Source organism: Vicugna pacos, chromosome 9, assembly GCF_048564905.1.
Source record: "Vicugna pacos chromosome 9, VicPac4, whole genome shotgun sequence".
NCBI classification, from domain to species: domain Eukaryota; kingdom Metazoa; phylum Chordata; class Mammalia; order Artiodactyla; family Camelidae; genus Vicugna; species Vicugna pacos.
The window spans coordinates 3,997,389-4,021,491 of NC_132995.1; the positions used below are offsets into that span (position 1 = coordinate 3,997,389).

At 39.0% G+C, this 24,103-nt stretch overlaps 1 protein-coding gene across 6 annotated transcripts; it reads right to left on the reverse strand.

The window, feature by feature from the left end:
- Window positions 1–114: 114 nt before the first annotated feature.
- On the reverse strand, window positions 115–23,789 carry LOC102533757 (zinc finger protein 677-like). 6 transcript variants are annotated; one of them, XM_072968520.1, is made up of 4 exons: window positions 23,714–23,789; window positions 20,832–20,895; window positions 18,662–18,815; window positions 115–2,995 (listed from the first exon to the last, which is right to left on the reverse strand). In XM_072968520.1, exons 2-4 carry the CDS (start codon window positions 20,844–20,846, stop codon window positions 1,650–1,652), a joined length of 1,515 nt encoding a protein of 504 aa, XP_072824621.1. In that variant the 5' UTR covers window positions 20,847–20,895; window positions 23,714–23,789; the 3' UTR covers window positions 115–1,649. The 6 variants fall into 6 exon arrangements, with proteins under 6 accessions (XP_072824621.1, XP_031537395.1, XP_072824619.1 ...); XM_031681535.2 differs by lacking the exon at window positions 23,714–23,789 and adding an exon at window positions 23,652–23,700; XM_072968518.1 differs by lacking the exon at window positions 23,714–23,789 and adding an exon at window positions 23,652–23,681 and having other exon boundaries at window positions 20,832–21,317.
- Window positions 23,790–24,103: the final 314 nt, after the last annotated feature.

Here is a 24,103-nt window from a genome sequence, read left to right on the forward strand (position 1 = left end):
CCTCCCGCAGTCCAGGCTGCAGACGCGAGCACACGGTCTCCAGTGACCGTTCTGCCTTTCACTTATCATGGCAGTGACAGTGCCACAAAATAGTGACATTAACAGGCTTCAAACTTCAGGCGATATATCATTAATAACAACGTAGCCTTTTCAAGAAACCTCAAATAATTGAATAAAACATTTTACAAACTGCAGATAATTAGATCTTTGAACAGCTGTCCCTCCATTGATAGACATGAGTTCTAAGTTGTAATTCTCTGTGGAATTTAGTATGTGAGGTTAGTCAGTCTTCAAAAGCCAGAGGCTTGGTTCCCAGCAGTATGAATTTCCTTATGTGGAGTCCACTGAGAGGATCCACTGAACAGCCTATGCACCTGCATTACAGGTGTAATGTTTCTGTCCACTGTGACTTCTTTGTGGTGTATCCCAAGGTCACTGCTTAAAAGCCTGGACACATTTGTATGGTTTCTATCTGATATGAACTCTTCCATAACCTCAGAGATGATTCTGATAAAGCTCATCACTCTTTGTGTGGTCTCTCTCTAGTAAGAATTATGTTCCACGAGGCTTAAACTTTGGATAAGCGTTGCCACACGTTACATTGGTTTGGTGGTTCTCAAAGATGTATATTCTGGCATCACTTAAGGCATGAGCCCTGGTTACAGACTGTTCCACATGCATTAATTTTATGTGGCTTATCTCTACAATGGAGTCTTTTTTTTTTTTAATATAATTGGTTGGTGTTCACCATCATTACTTTTGGCTGTACCACACACGGTAACATTTGTCTTAAAAATCTGTCCTCAAAGTTAACATAGTTTTGAACATATAGCTTACACCATGGGGGTGTAATACACAGCATATCTATCGTATGCCTAGAGATTTGTACTTCTTAGCCCCTCTCAGCTACTTCACCTACCACCGCACTGTCGTCCCTTCTGGCAGCCACCACCCACTTGCCCTTCATATCTATGAATGTTTTCATTCTTTTGTTTCTTAGATTCCACTTGTGAGAGATCATTTGGTATTTGTCTTTCTAGTCTGACTGACTTCACTTAGCATAATATCATCTCCATCCATGTTGTTGCAAGTGGCTAGACATCTTTAAGCTGAGTAATACTCCATTTTGTGTGTATACATGTATACATAATATATATATCCCATTTCTTCTAACCATTCATCTACCGATGGACACTTCCGCTGCTTCTATTTCTTGTCTACTGGAAATAATGCTGCAGAGAATATTCAAGTGCCTGTATCTTCTCAAATTAGTGTTTTTGTTTTCTTCCAGTAAACAGCCAGAAGTACAATACTTGGCCCACATGACAGGCTGTTTAATTTTTGAGGAACTTCCATGTTTTCCATAGTTGTTGCACCAACTTACAATCCCAGCAGCTGTGCCCAGGGCTCCCTTTTGTCCGCATCCTTGCTGAGCCTTGTTCTGACCACAGCCCTGTGAACAGGTGTGAGGTGGTGTCTCACCGGGGCTTTGGTTTGCATTTCCCTGATCAGTGGTGCTGAGCTTTTCCCGTGTCTTCTGGCCATGTCTTTTCTCCCTCATGGAGTCCCGTAGGTTAAGACTTGAATATACATATAAATTCTGTCTGAATCATTTTCTTTTTAAGGTTTGTTTCTGAATCATTTTCTTTTTAAGGTTTGTTTCTACTAGGGAATATCTGATGCGCCCTATACCTTGAGCTCTGAGTAAAAGCACTGCCACATACATGGGGCTTGTGTTCCCTCTCAGTGTGCGCTTTCAGGTGCCTAGTAAGGCTTGCAAACTGGGTGTAAGCTTTGCCACACTCACGACATTTGTAAGGTTTCTCTCCAGTATGGATTGTTTTATGTTGAGTAAGATATGAATGTCTTGTAAGGGCTTTGCCACACTCATCACATTTGTAAGGTTTCTCTCCAGTGTGAGTTCTCTCGTGACCCCAAAGTTGCGACCGCTCAGTGAAAGCCTTACCGCATTTATTACACGCATAGGGTTTTTCTCCCGTGTGAATTCTGCGGTGTACCAGGAGGTTTGAACGTTGGGTAAAGTGCTTGCCACATTCGTTACATTTGTGTGGTTTCTCTCCAGCGTGCATTTTCTGATGTCTAGTCAGGTGTGAAAACTGGGTAAAAGCTTTGCCACATTCGTCACATTTGTAAGGCTTCTCTCCAGTGTGCATTCTCTGATGATTTGCAAGGTGTGAGTTTCGACTAAAGACCTTGCCACATACATCACATTTGTATGATTTCTCTTCTGGGTGCACGCTCTGGTGTGTAGTGAGGTGTGAACACTGGTTGAAGGCGTTACCACACTCATTACATCTATAGGGCCTCTGTGCAGAATGAAGTCTCTCGCGATTTGTAAGGTTTGGTCTTTTGCAAAAAGCCTTCCCACAGTCACTGCAGTTGTGAGATTTATCTCTAGTGTGTGTTCTCCTGTCTGGTGCAGGTAGCAAGATGTTTTTCATATTACGAGGATTTCTTTTAAGTGAAACTGAGGAACCGCCGTTGATTGACTTCTCACCTTGACTGTATTCATACATTGTCTCCTCAGTCGGGAGTCCCTGCAGTGCAGCCGCCTGGGCCTGCAAACTTACTCCAGTTCTGCTTTCCAGACAGTTCCTGTATGTGCTTCCCGCCATGCTTATGCTGTGTTTCATTTCTAACAAGTTTCTCTTGAATGGCTTATCATGCGTGAGATATTCACACGTATTACTTTTTACAGAAACACACTGAGGAAAGCTGATGAAGGATTTGTCATCCTGATCGTCTCTGTGAGTGAGAGTTCGGCTGAGGGTCAGAGGCGTTTCTTTGTGATTTCTTGCATCACATCGCCACACGCGCTTACACTCGTGCATATTTTCCGAGATTTCTTTGAGGTCAGAATCCTCGATGCCATGGCTTTCCTTTCTTTCCAGTATCACTAGATGGTATAATTCTCCTTTATGAATGTCTTCTTTTGGTAATAATTCCTTGATTGCCAATCCAGCAGAATGGCTTCCTATTATGGAGTTAAAAAATAAATATATCAAATAACAGTTAAAAAATAATATGGTGAACACAGAAGTTTCTCAAGCATGGTCTTCAAACACTACTGTGATGTACCTTTTTTCAGTTTTCTTTTTTCCATATTAATGTTTCTCTGTCTTCTTTCTTAGATAATAAAATGTCAAGCACACACTAGATAATATATTTTTTGGCCACATAAATGGATAATTAAATTATACTCCATAATTAGAAAGTTTATCTATGTACAAGCTTACAGAACTGTCTTCCCTAATCCTTAATCTTTATAATGTGTTTAATATGTAAATATGATGCAAGAAAAAAAATTCTTTAAATCGGTACATCACAATAGTAACTGGTGAAAGATTTTTGTAACCCGTGATAAATCTAGGAGGTAAATTACTAAGTAACTACAATTATGAAAATGGTTTCTGGAATTCTAAAAGATTCTTTTATAAGTACCAAAAAAACTTTTTTTCTTTCTGGAAGGAACACACAATAGGAAAAAAATAAAATGTTAAAAAGGACTGAATTTTGAGATATCTGTTTCAGGTAAACAGACATATGTATATTTAAGAATCAGGGAAAATTGCTGGAATCTCAATCATGATTTCATGCCTACAGGTCTGTAACAGCCAGTGCGTAGTTCAGCTACCTGACTATGGGGTATCGTTTAATTATCTAGTAATATGGCAAGTATGTGTGTGCGTCTGTACACATACCACATATAGATAGTGTATAATGCATGATGTGAAAATTTGCCATCTAAGGTCAGGGAGAATATTTACGTGGAAAAAAGAATTACATAAAGACAGCCAAAATACAACACAGGCCAAGGTCAATCTTATAATAAACATGACCAAAAAATGACATATCTAATTAACTAAAGGTAACTTTCAGTCCTTACTATCTGTCATGTAGTATTTCAGGCCGTCTAACAACATTAACTTACTTGATTATTCTAGAGGTAAATTATCACAATTTTCACATAGAAATAAAGAACCCCAAACACTTACACATCTATCCCTAACTCACACAGAAAGCAAACCCGAGAGCCACAGTCTGAACCCGGGTGTGCAGAACCCGGGTGTGCAGACTGAGATGGCATGCTCGTAGTGCTAAGCAGCACCACTCACTCAGGCAGTTGAGATTTAAAGACATCCCAGTAAATATCAGTATCTTAGAAAGAAATGTTTCAAAGAAGATACAGGAAGAGAGCTGTGTCAGAGCGTCAGTGTCCTACTTGTCCCAGGTAACAGCAGGAGCCATCATGTCCTGCACACGGTCATATACAGTGACCAGATCTCATATACAGTGACCAGATCGTGGCGTTCATCTGTGCGGGCCATACATGTGTGAGTATGGGTCTTCCTCTGTGTGGCATGGGGAGGGGTCGGCCCTGTGTAAACTGGGGAGCCTAAGTGCTAAAATATTAATACAGCACTAGGACGTACCAGTATAGTTCATTTAGATCAATAAAGATCTGAGGGAAAGCCAGGACTGAGATTTAATAAAGCTAGAGTGAAAATCATGAGCAGTGCGTGTGCTTGTAGAGCTGTGAAAATCTGCGCTACCGCAGTTCCAGGCCTGACCTTAAAAATCAGCAAGAGGCGTAAAACTGACTCACTCTGTGGAAACTGTACTCTGGGTAGGAAGATTGAGAAAGCGAGACAGTGCGGTGTCATGGGAAGACTTAGGTTTACATCTATTCCAGTACTTGTGCTAAAGATGATCAAACTGAACATCCCACAAATTCCACTTTTAGGCATGCACTTGAGTCATATATGATCCAGAAGGTATGTACAAGGGTGTTCTTAGCAGGGCCTAAAAGCAAAAACGTGGAAATGGCCATCAAGAGGAGAATGGGCGAGTCCACTCTATCAGCACATGTGGATGCAGTCAAACTCTCCCAAGGGCCCAGCAGTGGAGGGTGCTTATGGGTGCTGGACGATGATCCTTTGGCTCGAGGAAGCAGAGGTTGACTGCTGGAAATAAGGTTAGCAGGAGGCCTTTGCCAGGGTTTAAATTCTCTGCAGGTGTGACTGCATTTGGTAAGAATAACTTGTGAACTACATTATGCATTTTAAAAGCAGAAAATCAATTTTGACATTAAGATTCTTAGTGCAAATGTCTTTGTTATGTGAAAGTAACAGCATCTCTTTTGCTGGAACTTTGTAAAGCATTTGAAATCATACCTTTAGCTCTTTAACATTATTACCAGACATAAAAGGGATATCAGCTGAGAAGTGCCCTTACAATAGGTGTATTACTATAGATATTCTTATCATGAATCAGTAGAAATTAATATGCACTGATCCAAAAGTAATTATTTTGACTTCAGAAACAGCAACAGGAAACAGCCCCCTAAGGGAGCATTACATAACGACTAGGGCAGAGAGTGGTCTGTCTGGAAAAGTGCTGTTCACAGGAGCACTTAAGCACAGAAACAATTCTGGCGGCCTCATGCTGACCCAGGGCGGAGTTCTATGTGCAGAGATGTGAGCAGCCAATAACAGTCTGAAGAGCAGGTAATAATGGGATGTAACACAGACCAGGCAACTTCTGATGAAATTTTTAAGAAGAGGACAGGGCTTCACTTAAATCTGTAATTCAAAGAACCTGAGAAAATTTCCGGGACACATAAGTGTTTGAAGTAATAATAATGAGGAAGCCATTACTGAGTGTAGGAATTACCTACATGTTCTTAAATAAACTGTTTAAATATTAGTATACCACAATGTGCCTGAAGAATCTAGACAAGGAGACTAATTATTAGAATAAGTTGTTTGCAGCAAAAGAAAAAATGTGAAATTAAAATGAAACTCAAAGCTTACGTATGGAATAAGGCTACAGCAAAGCAGCTCAATGCTGTCTCTGCGACTAAGGCAGCAACTGAGGAAAACGTATGTTCTGAAGAGATCAGAAGTTCTCTACTTTAAAAATGCCATAGAAGTAAACAAATGGGACCTAATTAAGCTTAAAAGCTTTTGCACAGCAAAGGAAACCATAAGCAAAACAAAAAGACAACCTACAGAATGGGAGAAAATATCTGCAAATGATGAGACCAACAAGGGCCTAATTTCCAGAATATATCAACAGCTCATACAACTTAATAGCAAAAAAAAACCCAATCGAAAAATGGGCAGATGACCTAAACAAGCAGTTCTCCAGTGAAGACATACAAATGGCCAACAGGCACATGAAACAATGCTAAATATTGCTACTTATCAGAGAAATGCAAATCAAAAGTACAGAGAGGTATCACCTCACATCAGTCAGAATGGACGTCATTCAAAAGTTCATAAAAGAAATGCTGGAGGCTGTGGAGAAAAGGGACCCCTCCTACACTGCTGGTGGGACTCTAGTTTGGTGCAGCCCTTATGGAAAAAAGGAGATTTCTCAAAACACTAAAAATAGACTTACCACATGATCCAGGAATCCCAACCCTGGGTATATACCCAGAGGGAACCTTAATTCAAAAAGATACATGCCCCCCAATGTTCATAGTAGCACTATTTACAATAGCCAAGAAAGGGAAGCAACCTAAAGCCAACTGACACACGAATGGATAAAAAAGATGGGGGGCGGGGGGTGTACAGACACACACACACACACACACACACACACACACTAGAATAGAATATTACTCAGCCATAAAAATAATGAAAATAATGCCATTTTTAGCAACAGGGATGGACCTACAGATCATCATTCTAAGTGAAGTAAGCCAGAAAGAGATAGATAAATGCCATGTGATATCACTTATATGTGGACTCTAAAAAGAAAGACAAATGAACTTATTTACAAAACAAAGATTCACAGACATAGAAACCAAACTTGTGGTTACTAGAGGGGATGGAAAGGATAAATTGGGGTTTGAGATTTGCAGATACTAACTATTTAAAATAAATATATATATGTAATATATAAAATAGGTATTAACTATATATAAAATAGATAAATTTCTGTATAGCACGGAATTATATTCAATATTTGCAGCAATGTATAATGAAAACGGATATGAATATATGTATGTGTGTGGATGCCTCAAACATTATGCTGTACACCAGAAACTGACACAACATTGTAAATTTACACTAAAATAAATGAAGCCATAGATTTAACTGAGGAAAATGTGTGTTAAAAACAAACGAGATATCACTACACACCTTTGACAATGGCCAAAATCCAGAACACTGAAAACAACAAATACTAGAAAGGATGTGAAGCAGCAAAAACTTTCATTCATTGCTGATGGGAATGTAAAATGGTACGGTCAGTTTGGAAGAGTTTGCCATTTCTTACAAAATTAACATAATCTTAATAAGATCTAGCGATCACACTCCTTAGTATTTCCACAAATGAGTCAAAAACATATGTACACCCAAAAACATGCACATGAAATAGAACAAATAATCCTAAAATTTATATGGAACCAAGAAACACCCCAAATGGCCAAAGCAATCTTAAGAACAAATCTGAAGGCATCACATTCCCTGATTTCAAACTACGTTACAAAGTCTGGTAATTAAAACACTATGTTACTGACATTAAAACGCACACACAGGTTAATGGACAGGGTTAATGGAACAGAACAGAAAGCCCAGAAATAAACCCACGCATATACAGTCAATAAATGTATGACACAGAAGCCAATAATGTGCCATGGGGAAAGGACAATGTCATGAGTAATTAGTACTGATAAAATTGAATGGTACACACAAGAGAAACCTGACCACTACCTTACACTACTCAAAAAACAAGTTAAAGACCTGAGCGCAGTACCTGAAATAAAATTCCTAGAAGAAAACATAGTAGTTCTTTGATATCTTATCAATGATTTTCTGAATCTGCACCCAAAAATAAAAACAAAACAAACAAAAACCAAGTGCAGCCACATCAATCTAAAAAGCTCCTGCACAGCAAAGGAAACTATCAACAAAAGGAAAAGGCAACCTATGGATTGGGAGAAAATATTTGCAAATCTTGCATGTGATAAGGGGCTTAATATCTAAAATATACAAACAACTCACAACTCAGTTTTAAAAACAACAAAAGAAACTGATTTAAAAAATAGGCAGCAGATCCAAACAGACATCTTTCAAAGAAATCGTACAGATGGCCAACAGATCCATGAAAAGATGCTTAACATCATTAATCAACCGGGGAATGAAAAATGAAAACCACAATGAGATAGCACCTCACAACTCTTAGAATGGCTTTTATTTAAAAAAAAAAAAAAAAAAGCAAGAAATAACAAGTGTTAGCAAGGATGTGGAGAAAAGGGAACGCTTGTGCTCTGTTAGAGGGAACATAAATTGGTGCCAACACCATGGAAAACATTCCAGATGTTCCTGAAATAAAAAAAAACAGAACTAACATGACCCAGCAATTTACATGAAGAAAGCAAAAACACTATCTTGAAAAGATACGTCCACCTCCCCAGTTCACTGCATTACTTGCAATAAATAAACAATATAATAAAAATAAGGAAACAATCTAAGTGTCTGTCAATGAATAAATGGATAAACTGTGATGTGTGTGATGTAATATTATTCAGCCATTAAAAAGAGTAAACATTGCTACTTGTGACAACATGGAGGGCATCATGCTACCAGAAATGTCAGACACAGACAGATACCTTTTGATTTCTCTCTTACATGTGTAATCTTTAAAAAAAACAGACACAGAGAATAAGCTTACGACATAGAGATTTGTGGTTGACCAAAACAGGTGGTGGGGAGGTTTGGGAAAATGGATACAGGAGATCAAACAATTTAAAGTTATTAACGTGGTGGTTTCTATACACTAGGAATCCAGTCAACAATGCCTGGAGGGTTTTTGTTTATTTCTTACAGAAAAGCTAATTAGACATATAAATAAGCTGTGCTGTATTTAAAGTACACTACATATAGATTTTGGAATTTCAGGTTTTGGCACATGATGACTTCTTGGTAAAAATCCAGGATGTCCAGGGAAGAAAAAATAGACTTTAGCTCCACTTTATTATACAGGTATTATTAGGAAAAGAATCAGCTAAGACACTATCATCCTCCCAAATGGTTAAGTTAATGGAAGATGGTTTCCTTGTCAAAGAAGGTGACACTGTGTCCTCTAGATCAAAGTTTTAGAAAGTGAAATATTATCTTAATCAAAACAGATCTTATATGTTGAAAATTACTTTTGTAAATGGGAAAAGAGAAATGTAAAAACAAGATGAATGCGGCCAGTAAAGAGCAGCCAGGGGTTGGGGCCTAAGGAGGGAAGCATAGGTGTTGTGGCCCACATGATCATCTGCGTGAACACAGCTCTTGGCAGCTGCAGGCACAGGCGGTATTAGTTGAAACAAAAACTCTCCCCAGTGGGCCTAAGTACGCTTCATCCCGGAAAGTTAAGATGGAGGGATTCTCAAACTTAATGTGAAGTCCTCCTAGTAATGAAAATCCATTTTGGAACTGTTACTGTGGACACTATAGGAACACAGTTTACAAACAGAATCTCAAAGAATTTCTCCTGTAGCCTTTAAACCTCTACCCTCTAAAAGTGAAAAGGGAAGCTACAGAAAACTAAAAACTATTTGCCAATCCTATATATCTGATAAGTCACTTGTATTTAGAAGATATAAAGGACTCTTTACACTCAACAAAAAAGCATAAGTAACCCAATTTTTTAAATGGGAAAGGATCTGGATACTTTTCCAATGAACACAGAAAAATAGCCAGTAAGCACACAAAAAAGATGTTTAACACAAGTATTCACTAGAGAAATGCAAATCAATACCAAAATGAGATACAGCTCCACAGCCCTAAAATGGCCATAATCAAAAAGACAGATAACACGTATTGGTGAGGATGTGGAGAAACTGGAACCCTCATAACGTTCCTGGTGGGAAGGACAAATGGTACAACTGCTTTGGAAAACAGTGTGGCAGTTCCTCAAACTATGAAACAAAGTTACCATATGACCAAGCAATTCCACTTTTAGCTTTCTACCAGTGAAATGTAAATAGATGTCCACATAAAACCTTGTACAAAAATGTTTACAGCAATATTATTCACAATAGCCCAAAGGTAGAAACAATCCAAATGCCCAAAAACTCATGAAAGAACAAAATGTGGTATTCATTTTATGGAATATTACGAAGCAATAAAGAGGAATTAAGAACTATTATGTGCTGCAAAACAAACAAATCCCTCCATGTGAATATTTACAGCAGTTTTATCCATGATCATCGAAACTTGGAAGCAACCAAAATGTTCTTCAGTGAATGGAGAAATAAATATGGTAAAGACAATGAAAGTATTATTCAATACTAAAGACAATGAAAGTATTATTCAATACTAAAAAGAAACAAGCTATCAAGCTATGAAAACATATGGATAAATTAAATGGATATTACTAAGTGAAAAAAGACAATCTGAAAACACTATATAAGCTGTCTGATTCCAACTACATGACATTCTGCAAAAGGTAAAAACTATGAAGCCACTAAAGAGCTCTGTCACTGCAGGGGTTAGGAGGGACAGAGATGAACAGGAAGAGCACTGACAGTTTTTAAAGAATGAAGTTACCTTCTATGGTACTACTATGGTACAAACGTGATTATACATTTGTCTAAACCTACAGAATATACAACACCAAAAGTGAACTCAAACACAAATATGGACTTTGAGGGCTTCATCTGTTATCAATGTAGGTTCATCAATGATAAAAAAAAAAATTTACCCCTCTCAGGTGGGATGTTAATAATGGGGGAAGGTCTGCATGTCTTGGGTAGGAAATACATGGGGAATCTCTATAACTTCCATTCAATTTCTCCATGAACCTACAGGTGCTTAAAAAATAGTCTATTAAAAGGAAGGTGTATGTGTTAATAGTAGGTACAAAACAAAGAGAAAGGAATAACTCAGACTATCTTCAAAAATTTCTAGAGGTTACATAGATTTTGGGGAAACAAATGTCAAGTAATAAACCATTCAAGAAAAACATTCTGTAATATGAAAATGAATGAATGTCCATGTATGACTGAAGCATTATGCTGTACAACAGAAACTGACATATTGTAAACTGACTATACTTCAATAAAAATATATACGTAAAAGAGAAAGACATCCTGTAAGATATAAAAAAACAATATTCATTCCATGAATACATAGCCCCAAATTGTAGATATAAAATGAAGAACACCAAGAATATCATCAAAAATACAGAAGTGATGATTGAATAAAGAAAAATCAAGGTTATTTATAACAATGAAATTTGCAAGATGAAAGTATCAGTGGCTTAAAGAAAACAAATTACTGACCACAACTAGAAACAAGAAAACTACAAAATGAGAAAGCTCACCAACACAGGCAAACACACAATAAAATCAGGAAATCAGCCACAGAGAAAGCTAGGACGGAGGTTAAAAGACAAAAGTAGTAAAGTCATCTATATTGAAACTCAAGCAGCTAAGGGATACATAACCCAATGAGATATAAGATACGATATCAAAACCTGTAACTGTGAGGCGGGGAGAATACAACTGCAGGGTTTTTAAATGCATCTGAGCAACAACTTAAAACAATCACATATATTTACTGCTACACAAAACCCTCACAGTAAATGCAAACCAAAAATCTGTAACACTAAAGATAATCATCAAATCATGAGAGGGAAAAAAGACCTACAAAAACAAATCCAAAACATTTAACAAAATGGCAATAAGAACATACTTATCAATAATTACCTTAAATGAAAATGGATTAAATGCTCAAGCCAAAAGGCACAGAGTAGCTGAATGGATACAAAAATAAGACTTACATATGCAGCCTACAAAAGGCTCACTTAAGATCTAGAGACACATACAGACTGAAAGGGGATGGAAAAAGATATTCCATGCAAATGGCAATCAACAGAAAGCTGGAGTAGCAACACCTGTATGACAAAAACAGACTTTAAAATACTGTTAAAATTGACAAAGAAGGACACTACATGATCAACAGATCAATCCAAGAAGATGTAACAATTGTAAATACATATGCACCCAACATAGCTGCACCTCAGTACATAAGGCAAATGTTAACAGACATAAAAGGAGAAATTGACAGTAACATAACAACAGTAGGAGACTTAACATCCCTTTACATGAATGGACAGGTCATCCAAACAGAAAATCAGTAAGTACACACAAGCCTTAAATAAAACATCTGACCAACTGACTTAAATGATATTTATAAAGCATTCCATCTGAATGCAGCAGAATACACATTCTTTCCAAGTGCACATGGAACATTCTCCATGGACAGACCACATGCCAGGCCACAAAACAAGCCTTGGTAAATTTAAGATTGAAATCATACCAAGCATCTTTTCCAAAAACAATGCTAAAAGACTAGAAATCAACTACAAGAAAAAACCTATTAAAAAAAACACAGAGATGTGGAGACTAAACAGTATGCTACTAAACAACCAAGGGGTCATTGAAGAAATTAAAGAAGAAATTTTAAAAACTACCTAGAGACTAATGGAAATGAAAACTCATCAATCCAGAACCTACGGGACGTAGCAAAAGCAATTCTAAGAAGGAAGTTTACAGTGAAACAAGTTTACCTCAGGAAACAAGAAAAATCTCACATAAACAACCTAACATTATACCTAAAGCAACTAGAGAAAGAACAAAGCCCAAACAGTAGAAGGAAAGAAATCATAAAGACCAGAGCACAAAAAAATGAAAGAGAGACTAAAAAAGAAAAACAACAGAGAAGATCAGTGAAACTAAAAGCTGCTTCTTTGAAAATATAAACAAAATTGATAACCTTTAGTCAGACTCAGTGAGAAAAAAAGGGAGAAGACCTAAATCAGAAATGGAAAAGGAGAAGCTAAAACTGATACCACAAAAATATAAAGGATCATAAAAGACTACTATGAACAATTATATGGCAAAAAAATGGACAACCTAGAAGAAATGGACAAATTCTTAGAAAGGTACCATCTGTCAAGACTGAACCAGAAAGAAATAGAAAACATGCACAGACCAATTACCAGTACTGACATCAAATCAGTAATTTAAAAACTCCCAACAAACAGAAGTCCAACACCAGATGACTTCACAGGCGAATTCTACAAAATATTTACAGAAGAGTTAACATTTATTCTTCTGGAACTATTCCAAAAAACTGCAGAGGAAGAAACACTTTTGAACTCATTCTACGAGGCCACCATCACTGTGATACCAAAACCAGACAAAGATATTACAAAAAAAGAAAATTATAGGCCAATATCACTGATAAACATAAATGCAAAAATCCTCAACAAAATACTAGCAAATCAAATCCAACAATACATTAAAAGAATCGTACACCATGATCAAGTGGGATTTACCCCAGGGATGCAAGGATTGATGTGCAAATCAATCAGTGTGATATACCACATAAACAAACCAATGAATAAAATCCGTATGATCATCTCAATAAATGCAGAAAAAGCTTTTGATAAAATTAAGCATCCATTTATAATTAAAAAAAAAAACTCTCCAGAAAGCAGGCACAGAGGGAACATGCCTCAACAAAATAAAGACCATATATGACAACCCACAGCTAACATAGTCAACGATGAAAAGCTGAAAGCACTCCAAGATCGAGAAAAGACACAGATGGCCACTCTCACCACTTTTATTCAACATAGTTTTGAAAGTCCTAGCTACAGCAATCAGAAAAGAAAAACGAATCCAAATTGGAAAAGGAAGTAAGACTGTCACTGCAGAAGACATGATACTATACACAGAAAATCCTGAAGATGCCACTAGAAAACTAGAGATCATCAATGAATTTGGTGAAGTTGCAGGATACAAAATATACAGAAATCTGTTGCCTTCCATATCCTAACAGTGAAGTATAAGAAAGCGAAATTAAAGAAGCAATCCCATTTACCATCTCATCAAAAAGAATAAAATACCTAGGAATAAACCTACCTAAAGAGCTAAAATAACTGCACTCCAAAAACCAAGATGCTGACGAAAGAAAATGAAGACGACATAGATGGAAAGACATACCATGTTTTTGGACTGGAAGAATCAATATTGTTCAAATATTAAAATTGTTAAACTGTTAAAAACCCAAGGTAATCTACAGATTAAATGCAATCCCCATCAAAACACCAATGGAAGTTTTCACAGAACTAGAACAGATAATTTTAAAATTTATATGGAAACACAAAAGGCCCAAAATAGCCAAAACAATCTTGACGAAGAACAGAGCTAGAGGAATTATGCTCCCTCATTTCAGAGTATACTACAAAGCTATAGTCAACAAAACAGCAAGGTAACTGGCACAAAAATAGACACACAGACCAGTGGAACAGGATAAAAAGCCCTAAAATTTAACACATGCTCCTTTGGTCAATTAATCTACAATGAAGTAAGCAAGAATATACAGTGGAAAAAAGACTGTCTCTTGGATAACTGGTGCTGGGACAACAGGACAGCTCTACGTAAAAGAATGAAATTAGGGCATTCTCTAACACCACATACAAACATAAACTCAAAATGGATTAAAGACCTTAACGTAAGAAGAGATACCATAAAACTAGTGGAAAACATAGGTAAAATACTCTGGCATAAATTGCAGCAATTTTTTTTTTTTGGATCCATCTCCTAAAAAGTAAAGGAAATAAAAGCAAAAATAAACAAATGGGACCTAATTAAACTTAAAAGCTTTTGCACAGCAATGGAAACTATCAACAAAACAAAAAGACAACCTACTAAGAAGGAAAAAATATTTGCAAATGATCAGGGATTAATATCCAAAATACATAAACAACTCATACAACTCAACATCAAGAAAAACCCCAAATAACCCAATTAAAAAATGGGCAGAAGAAAAAGAAAATGGGCAGAAAACCTGAATAGACATTCTTCCCCAGAGGAAATGGAGATGGCCAACAAACACATGAAAAGATGCTCAACATTGCTAATCATCAAGGAAATGCAAATCAAAACCACAATGAGATATTGCCTTATATCGGTCAGAATGGCCATCATCAAAAAGAACACAAATAACAAAATGCTGGTGAGGATGTGGAGAAAAGAGAACCCTTGCACCCCGCTGGTGGGAATGTAAGTTGGTGCAGCTAGTGTGGACAACAGTATGGAGGTTTCTCAAAAAAACCAAAAATAGAACTCTCATATGACTCAGCAATTCCACTCCAGGGTATACATTAAAAAAAAAAAAAAACACAAAATTTGAAAAGATAACATGCACCTCAACGTTCATAGCAGCACTATATATATATACCATTGCCAAGATATTGAAGTAACCTAAGGGTCCATCAACAGATGAATGGATAAAGATATACACACACAATGGAAAACTACTCAGCCATGAAGAATAATGAGATTTTGCCACTTTCAGCAACATGGATGGACCTGGATGGAGAACATTAGACTAAGTGAAATAAGTCAGACATAGAAAGTCAGAGATACTGTATGATATCGCACATATGTAGAATCTAATCGTGTATACAGCCGAAAAAAAAAAAAAAAAAGGCAGGCTCACAGATAAACTAGTGGTGACCAGTGGAGGGGTGAGGGACAATACAGGGTTGGGATGTGGGAGGTACAAACTACCGGGTGTAAGAAAGGTTCCAGGATGTACTGTACAACATGGAGAATAGAGCCAATATTTTGGAATAACTATAAATGCATAATAATCTTTCAAAATTGTGTTAAAATTTTTTTAAAGAAACAAAGTCAGCATCATTTAACTTTATAAGCTTCCTCAATAAGACATGTCAAAATCATATTTGCTGAAAGTGAATGAAGAATACTGCACACATGGGAACAACACGGCATGAACAGCAGTTTACTCAGTCTCACAGGTATGAGGTTGCGAACTTGGGCAGCGTTCTCCTTAGGGTAAGTTCCTACACCTTTTATTGCCAGCTCAAAGGAGGTGACCATATTATGTCTCACCCACGCTGTCACCCTGCCCTAGGCAGCACTGTTAAACTCCACAAGAGCTAGAGGGACAACTAGAGGCCCTCAGTAGTCAGGCTCCCCTACACGTTCCGTCTCAGTATGTTGGACACGCTGACCATCTGCCCAGTGCTTTCACGAAACTCTGCTGCGTACAGAGCAAGACAGTACTGTAACGTACTAGTCTGTGCTTTCCTTCAAGAATTTTCTCAATAGTAAACCCCCTCCATGGAAGTGTCCACTGTAAGGTGCCTACCAACTAAAGGTTGGTTATCACAGCTGAAAAAGCGGTTGAAAGTTTAGTCCCCTGAAATGTGTGTTTCAAAAGCCAGTTTCAGAGGCAAAATGTCAGAAGAGTAAGAAATCAGAGCGACCAGTCTTTCTATGTTCCAGGACCAGGCAGAGAGCTGGAGGAGGGAGGAAAATACAAGATATGGAAATAAAATAAGAGTCAAACTGTGGTGTTCCTGAGAAGGGGTGGTGTGCTCTGCCCACAGGCTGTGGGGTGAAAGACTGAGAGAGGCTGCCGTGCAGCACCTGGGATCACAGAGGACTGCAGTATCTAGTTTTTGTATTACTGCTGAGTAACCATCTCAAAAAGTCCACCCCATACCTCTTTACACACATGTGGCTAAAAGAACTGAAAAATGGCTAAGGGGCCTCCACAGGCCGAAAGGGCCCAACATAGCCCCGTGAAGTTTCATCCAACCCCAGACACAAGGGAAGAGCAGCTATTTTTGCTTGTCTAGCCCCTGAGAAGTTCTCCCGAAAATGTAAAATGTGAATGGAAACTAAATAGGTTCTGGGTCAGCCCTACAGAAGACGTAGTTCGGATATGTGTTAACTGAAAGCCAAGAGAGATCAAGGAGAAAGAGGACTCCTTAAAGAGCCATTTCCATCCCTCTCAAACTAAGATGTCAAAACGGAAGGAGGGGCCAGATAACAGTGTTGTAGGTCATGATAAAGCCTTTGCCTTGGCTTTGAATGAGCTGCAGTATCATGGAAGAGTGGGAGTTTAAATTTTTAGGTATTTGAATAATAGAGTGATAAATGTTCAAGTTTGGGTGTAAGTTCCCCTTGATAACTCACAAGAAATTAAGTTTTTATTCTGTCATGGATCTTTCCCATCTGAGGGAAATTTCTCAAAGAACACTGAGTGGAGAAGCTTGCTCATGCCCATCCAAGCTCTTACTTGTGTTCCCACTGAAATACATTCTCACCTTATTTTTCCGTTTTCACTTCACTTTCCACAGATCAGAGCCCTTTCCTTTGTTCGTATGAAAATAATATTCACCTCCAAAGAGATTTCAATTTATACAGAACAAGAGAACATGACATGCTATACTCAGCTCTTCATTCAGCTAAGAAGAAAAGACATTATAGATGGAACTAGAGAAGTATTTCAAAAATTAGTCAACTGCCTCCTGAATGCTTAGATTTTAAGTGTGCAGACATCTAGCTCTCTTCCAAGAATGACTGAATCGAAAGCTCAAGGGCAAAACTACAGAATGAGATGTTTTTTAAATCTGCCATAACGCTTTCTGACTGCTGCTGTTCAGCACCACTAATCAAGCATGTGCACAACTTCTGAAGAAAGAAGAGTCCATAAGCCACATTGTGAAGCCTTTCCATTCTGAATCCAAATGCTTTCAATTACTCTCTTAGGAACAGGGATTTGGCTCATACAACTTAGTAATAAAAAACCAAACAACCCAATCCAAAAATGGGCAGAAGACCTAAACAAGCAATTCTCCAATGAAAACATACAAATGGCCAACAGGCACAAGAAAAAATGCTCAATATCACTAATCATCAGAGAAATGCAACTCAAAACTACAATGAGGTATCACCTCACACCAGTCAGAATGGCCATCATTCAAAAAGTCCACGAACAAAATGCTAGAGAGGCTGTGGAGACAAGGGAGCCCTCCTACAGTGCTGGTGGGAATGTAGTTTGTTACAGCCACTATGGAAAACAGTATGGAGATTCCTCAAAACACTAAAAACACACTTAGCATATGATCCAGCAATCCCATTTGTGGGCATACATCCAGAGGGAACCTTAATTCAAAAAGACACATCCACCCCAAAGTTCATAGCAGCACTATTTACAATAGCCAAGACATGGAAACAACCCAAATATCCATCGACAGATGACTGGATAAAGAAGCTGTGTATATTTATACAATGGAATACTACTCAGCCATAAAAAGAATAAAATAATGCCATTTGCAGCAATATGGATGGACCTGGAGATTGTTATTCTAAGTGAAGTAAGCCAGAAAGAGGAAGGCAAATACCATATGGTATCACTTATATGTGAAATCTTAAAAAAAAAAAAAAGACAAACGAACTCATATATAAAACAGAAACAGACAGACCTAGAAAACAAACTTACAGTTACAAGATTTGCAGATACTAATATATATATAATAGATAAACAAGTTCATACTGGAGAGCACATGGAACTATATTCAATATATTGTAGTAATTTATGGTGAAAATGAGTATGAAAATGTATGTTCATATATGGCTGAAGCATTATTCTGTATACCAGAAACTAATACAACATTGTAAACTGACTATACTTCAATAAAATATACATATAAGAAAAAAAAAAGCAGGGATTTGAAACTCTCACAAGCATGTTAGGGGCTCCCAAGAGATTCACAGGGAAAAATGTAAAGATAAGACAAAAGTAGTTACCGACTTCCGGAGGGAAGTTCTCCTCACCCAGGGACAGCAGGTTCCTGCAGGTCTCCAACATCACGTCCCTGTACAAGGCCCTCTGGGCAGGGACCAGGCACTCCCACTCCTCCTGGGAGAACTCGATGGCTACATCCTTGAGTGTAAACAGTCCCTGAAAGGAAAGTGCATTTCATGACGTGGGCAAGTTCTGAGTTTGACACAAACTTACAGAAGCCGACATGTGTTAGGATTGACTTGGCTGAAGTAAATGCTCTGACTGATCCATTTAAGGTAATTCTGAGCAAGTTACATTTCTCTAATTTTTTTTAACTGAGGTGAAATTCTTATCAGAAAATCAGCCACTTGTAAAATATCATTCAGTACATTTGAGCACGTTTACAATGTGAACAAACATCGCCTCTATCTAGTTCAAAAACATTTTAATCATCTCCAAATGATATCCTTTACCCAATCAGCAGTGGCTTCCTTCTTCCCCAGTTTCCCTCAGTCCTTGTTCACTACTGCTTTCTGTCTCAATGGACTTACCTGTTTGGGCTATTTTCATGTAAATGGAATGGTATGAAGTGTGACCTTTTATCTGGCTTCTTTCACTTAGAATGTTTTTGGCTTATCTGTGCTGTCTATGTATCAGTACTGCAGTCTTTTTCATGGCCAAATAATATTCCCTTGTATGAGTATACCACATGTTATTTATTCACTCATCCCTGGATGGACATGTGGGTTACAACCTTTATGCCTAATGTTAATAGTGCTGCTGGAACATTTGTGTAGAAGTATGTGTCTGAATACCGGTTTTCAATTCTTTTTGGTCTGTATCTAGGAGTGGAATCACTAGGTCACATGGTTTTGTTTTCCAGAGCAGCTAAGGCATTTTACCAGCAATGTGTCAGGATTCTAACTTCTCTACATCTTTACCAGCACTTGTTATTTTCTGTTTTATTAGAGTCTTCCTAATTGTGTGTAGAATGATATCTCACAGTGGTTTTCCTTTTGCATTTTACTGTTGAATAATTTCATTGAACAGCTTTTCATCTGCTTGTTGGTTTTCTTTCTTTCTTTCTTTTAAATTGACGTATGGTCAATAACAACGTGTCCATTTCTGGTGTACAGCAAAATGTCCCAGTCATGCGTGCATATATATACACACATATAAATATACATACACACATATATTCATTTTCATACTCTTTTTCCTTAAAGATTATTACAAGATATTGAAATATAGTTCCCTGTGCTATACAAAAGAAACTTGTTGGTTTTTTTAATCTATTTTTATATATAGTAGCTAACATTTGCAAATCTCAAACTCCCAAATTTTTCCCCTCCCACCCCTGTTGTTGGTTATTTCTGTATCTTCTATGAAGAAATGTCTATTAAAGTTCTTTGACCATTTTATTATTGGGTTCTTGGTATTTTGGTTCCTGAAGTATAGGAGTTCTTCACATATTCTACATAATAGACCCTAACCAGATATGTAATTTGGAAATACTTCCTCCCACTTGGTAGATTATGTTTTCACTTGTGACAGTATCCTTCAGCGTACAAATATTATTAATTTTGGTGAAGCTCAACTTCTCTATTTAGTTTATCTTTTGCTTTCAGTGTCATATCTGCAAATCCACTGCCAGTCCACATCATGAAGATTTACACCTATGCTTTCATTTAAGGGTAGTATAGTTTTAGGTCTTATATTTAGTCTTTGTTCATTTTGAATTCCTTTATTTTATATGGTGACAGGTAGAGGTTCAGTTTCGTTCTTTCACATGAATATCCAGCTGTCTCAGTAACATTTAAGCGAGTACTCTTTTTCCTTGGATGTTTCTGGGAGTCTTGTATAAAAAAATAGACTACAGATGAATGAGTTTATTTGCGGACTCTCAGATTTTCGCTTTGATCACTTTGTTTACCCTGAGTCTGCAGTAACATATGACGTCGGGAGTGGAAGCCCTCCCTTCAAAGGATGACCCCCTAAAGGGGACTCTTCCCCAGTTCCATGCCACTGGGTCACCGTGAGGTGGGATCTGCAGGGAGATGAGAAGAGATTGAGGGAAGGCCCTGCATGAGAGTAAATATTTTAGCAGGGACATTTCAGAGACAGAGAAGATTAATAAGTCCAAACTGTGTCAGTTTAGGAAAGAGATAACAGATCAACACATATGATTTTTACCTGTGAAAACTCCATTCCTTCTTCTTTCCTCCTCCTCTGAGTTTCTTGCTCAGGTAAGATTAGTCTGTGTGACCAAAACATGCTGTTTAATGCTTAGAATCAACACACCCCCCTAATCTGCCACAAAAATCTCAGAGTACCTCTATATGGGAGAAAGACAGTCCGAGGCTGCCAACTGGAACAGAAGGGGTGCAGGAACAAGAACTCCTACACGGAGACGAATTAGTTTTTCACCCACTCCTTCAGGAAGCTCACCCTGCTGCCGAAACTGCCACGCCACTGCAGCCACACTGGCCTCTGTCCACTGGGCATTTAACCAAAGGAAACTGCCTCCTCAAGTTCTTGGCTCCGTTACAGGCAGCCAGCATCCAATGACTGGCTGATACAGGATATGGAAGCCTGTCCCTTTTGTGAATTGGGAGCAACGCTGCACCCTGCCTCCAGAACTCCCTGCCAGAGCTGTACTGAGCAATTTAGATTTCTGTCCTGAGGGTGATGGGAAACCAAAAAAGGATTTAATGCCAAGAGTATGATTTACCCATGACACAGAGATAGTAGACAAGCTGAGGAAAGGTATTCCTCTGTCTCTGGGCCCCGGCCCCTGCCTCTCTCTTAGGTGTTTTTCATAATTGTTGGAAGACTGGAACAAGTTTGAAATTTTAATTATAACCAGGCAAATTGGTCTACCCTATCTTCTCCACGTTACAGGTGGGTTCACTGAGGCTCGGAGGCAGAGTAATTTTACCAAATTACTCTGAAGAAGTCTGAGTTGGGTGAGCAGAACCCGGTGCAGTGGCGGCCCGGCTCGGTTTAAGTGGAAAGGGTTTGTCCTAATTCCAGATTACCTTTCACCTTCCTGAGCAAGAGAAGCTTCTCTTTCAGGGGTTTAATCACATTTAAACATTTAATTCCTTTTTTCCAGAAAACATTATAATAAAAAAAAATACAAAATTACAATTAGTTATTACTTCATAACACAAAAGAGGGTCACACATGGAGATCAGCTCTAAACAGTTCATCATCATGACCACGTGGGCTCTGTTAGAACAAAGATTCACATCAATCTCAGACAGGCTGGGATCTGGGACCCTTTACTGCAGTGCTTGCACCTGGACAAATGGCTCCTGAGCAACAGAATACAAAGAAACTACACAGGACTAAAAATAACTTCATACGTGCATAGCTGGGGCAAATTATGAACGAGATACTAAAAGGCCAAAACCCAACTGCCACTTCTGAGGTACTGGGAGCAAAAGCAGGGCACTGCGCATGATCCCTGCACACTGCACCACAAGGGGGTGGGCAGACCGCCTAAGCTGCCCCTCCAGCCCAACCCACCGATCTGCCCCCACCCTCACCCTATTTAAGGGATCAGCTCATTCCCTCTCGGGGAACAACAGCACCTGTTTCTTGTTCTTGCTCACTTGTGCTGCAACACAATAAATTCCCAATAAAGCTTTGCCTTAATTCCTCGTCTGGCCTGTTAACAATTTCTATTGACTAAAGGGTCCAAGAACCTGGATGGGTAATAAATCCAGCCCATCCTTCAACATCTGCACAGAAAGGACAAAGGGGACTTAAGGGGAAAATCTATTTGGTTGGACACTTCAGCTCACAGCTCACTAATTTAGCAGATCACTTAAGGAAAGAAAAAAAGCTACTGAATATTAAACTAGTTAAATCAGGTTTTGAGTGTTAAAACATGATCAACATCCTTACCACGTACATAGTAATTTACCAGACATCGAAGAATAGATCCAATACAGGACAGAGTAAAAAGCATAAAAACTTCATAATCTGAACAATAACATTTAGAGGGAAAATAATTTGGAAATTTAAAACATATCCAATGGCTTCTGAGACTCAAATTAAAACAAATGTGAGGATCCCTCAGATTCAGAAAAGACTAATAGGAGCCACAAAAGAAAGAGGGTGATGGCAACAGTACTGTTAATAATGGTCGTTTCAAAAAGCACCATGTGGTGAAAGAAATCCTTCCCCCATTTCTTGAAAGGGAAGAGAATGACCTGAAACTAAGTCTCTGCCTTCTGGATGAATCAGGGTTGCGAACCGAGTTATCGTCTGATGCAACAATTAGAAAATGCAGATGCCTCAAACCCCGGGTTTTGTAACGTTCATCTCTTCTGCATGATTTAAACAAGTCAATATATCTTACAAAGACACAAGTTAATACTTCAAACTTAATCTTCCGAATTTAATCAACTCAATACTCACCTGGGCTTAGGACCCCGCTTTCTCCACCACTATGTGCTTTGTTCTCTGTATATGTCTCTCTCTCTCCTCTTTGTCCATTCCTGTGTTTCTTCCTGTTTCCATGCATCATTCTGTTTCCCCCGCCTCACCCCATTCCTCCTACAGACTGGCCCCACTCTGTTAGTATCGGTTTCAATCCCTGTCGCTTTTTCTCCCCAAACTTTCTGACGCTTCACTAACGGCATCTGTTTCTGCCTCTCGGTTCCCCCTCTGCTCTCCTCAGAGGTGAAGGGCGCACACCCACCTCCTGAGGGAAAACTTTGCACAACGGAACTGGGCGGAGGTGGCGGGGACGGGGGTGGGGAAGTCGGGAGTCAGAGAAAGGTTTGAGAAGGGGAGGAAGGGAGCCCAGAGCAGGAAAACATCGCTGCAGGAGGTCAATGTCTATAAGCACCGCAGGCAAAGTTGGGGCTGGTGCCTGCCTCACAGCGGGTTTACCCGGACTGAGACTCCGGAACTGGACCGAGTCTTCTGGCGACACCACGAGCGGCGAAAATGGAGGGCTCAGATCGAAAGCGACGAGCGCGTTCAGGGGTTTTAACTTACCGGGAGACCCCCGAAACCCGCGTGTGGGGAAGCGGGGCCTGAAGCCCGCACAGCGTACTCACCAGAAAAACCGACACCCACTCGCCCGAGCGCGTCCGTTGTTTCGCAGGAACCGCTTCCGGGCCTGCAGGTGCGTGCGCGCACGCGCACCAGGGCGGCTCAGGGGCGGGGCCGCTGGGGGCGGGGCTCGGACGTTCGGTGGGTGGAGGCGGCGTAGAGGGTGGGGCTCAGCCTGCGGGCGCCGCCTCCGGCCCTCAGACCCTCCGTGGAAGTTTCTGTCGGTTCCCCTTCACTCCCCGCAGGCTCTGCTTCTTAGTTGGATCCTTTGAACGTGTCCAGTGCCCTTTGGCGCCTGGCTGGGTACAGAATTAGAGATGCGCGGCCGCTTATGTCGGAAGCGGGGAGTTGAGAACGGTTTACGTGAAAGCTGCCGGGCGAGCGGACGAAGAAGC

Coding starts and splice junctions, on each gene's coding strand:
- LOC102533757 (XM_072968518.1), bottom strand. CDS start 20,912: ATGTTTTGGTCACACAGACTAATCTTACCTGAGCAAGAAACTCAGAGG. Junction 18,816..20,831: donor AAGGAATGGAGTTTTCACAG/GTAAAAATCATA, acceptor CTTTCCTTTCAG/GGACTGTTTACACTCAAGGA. Junction 2,996..18,661: donor GAACTTCCCTCCGGAAGTCG/GTAACTACTTTT, acceptor ACTCCATAATAG/GAAGCCATTCTGCTGGATTG.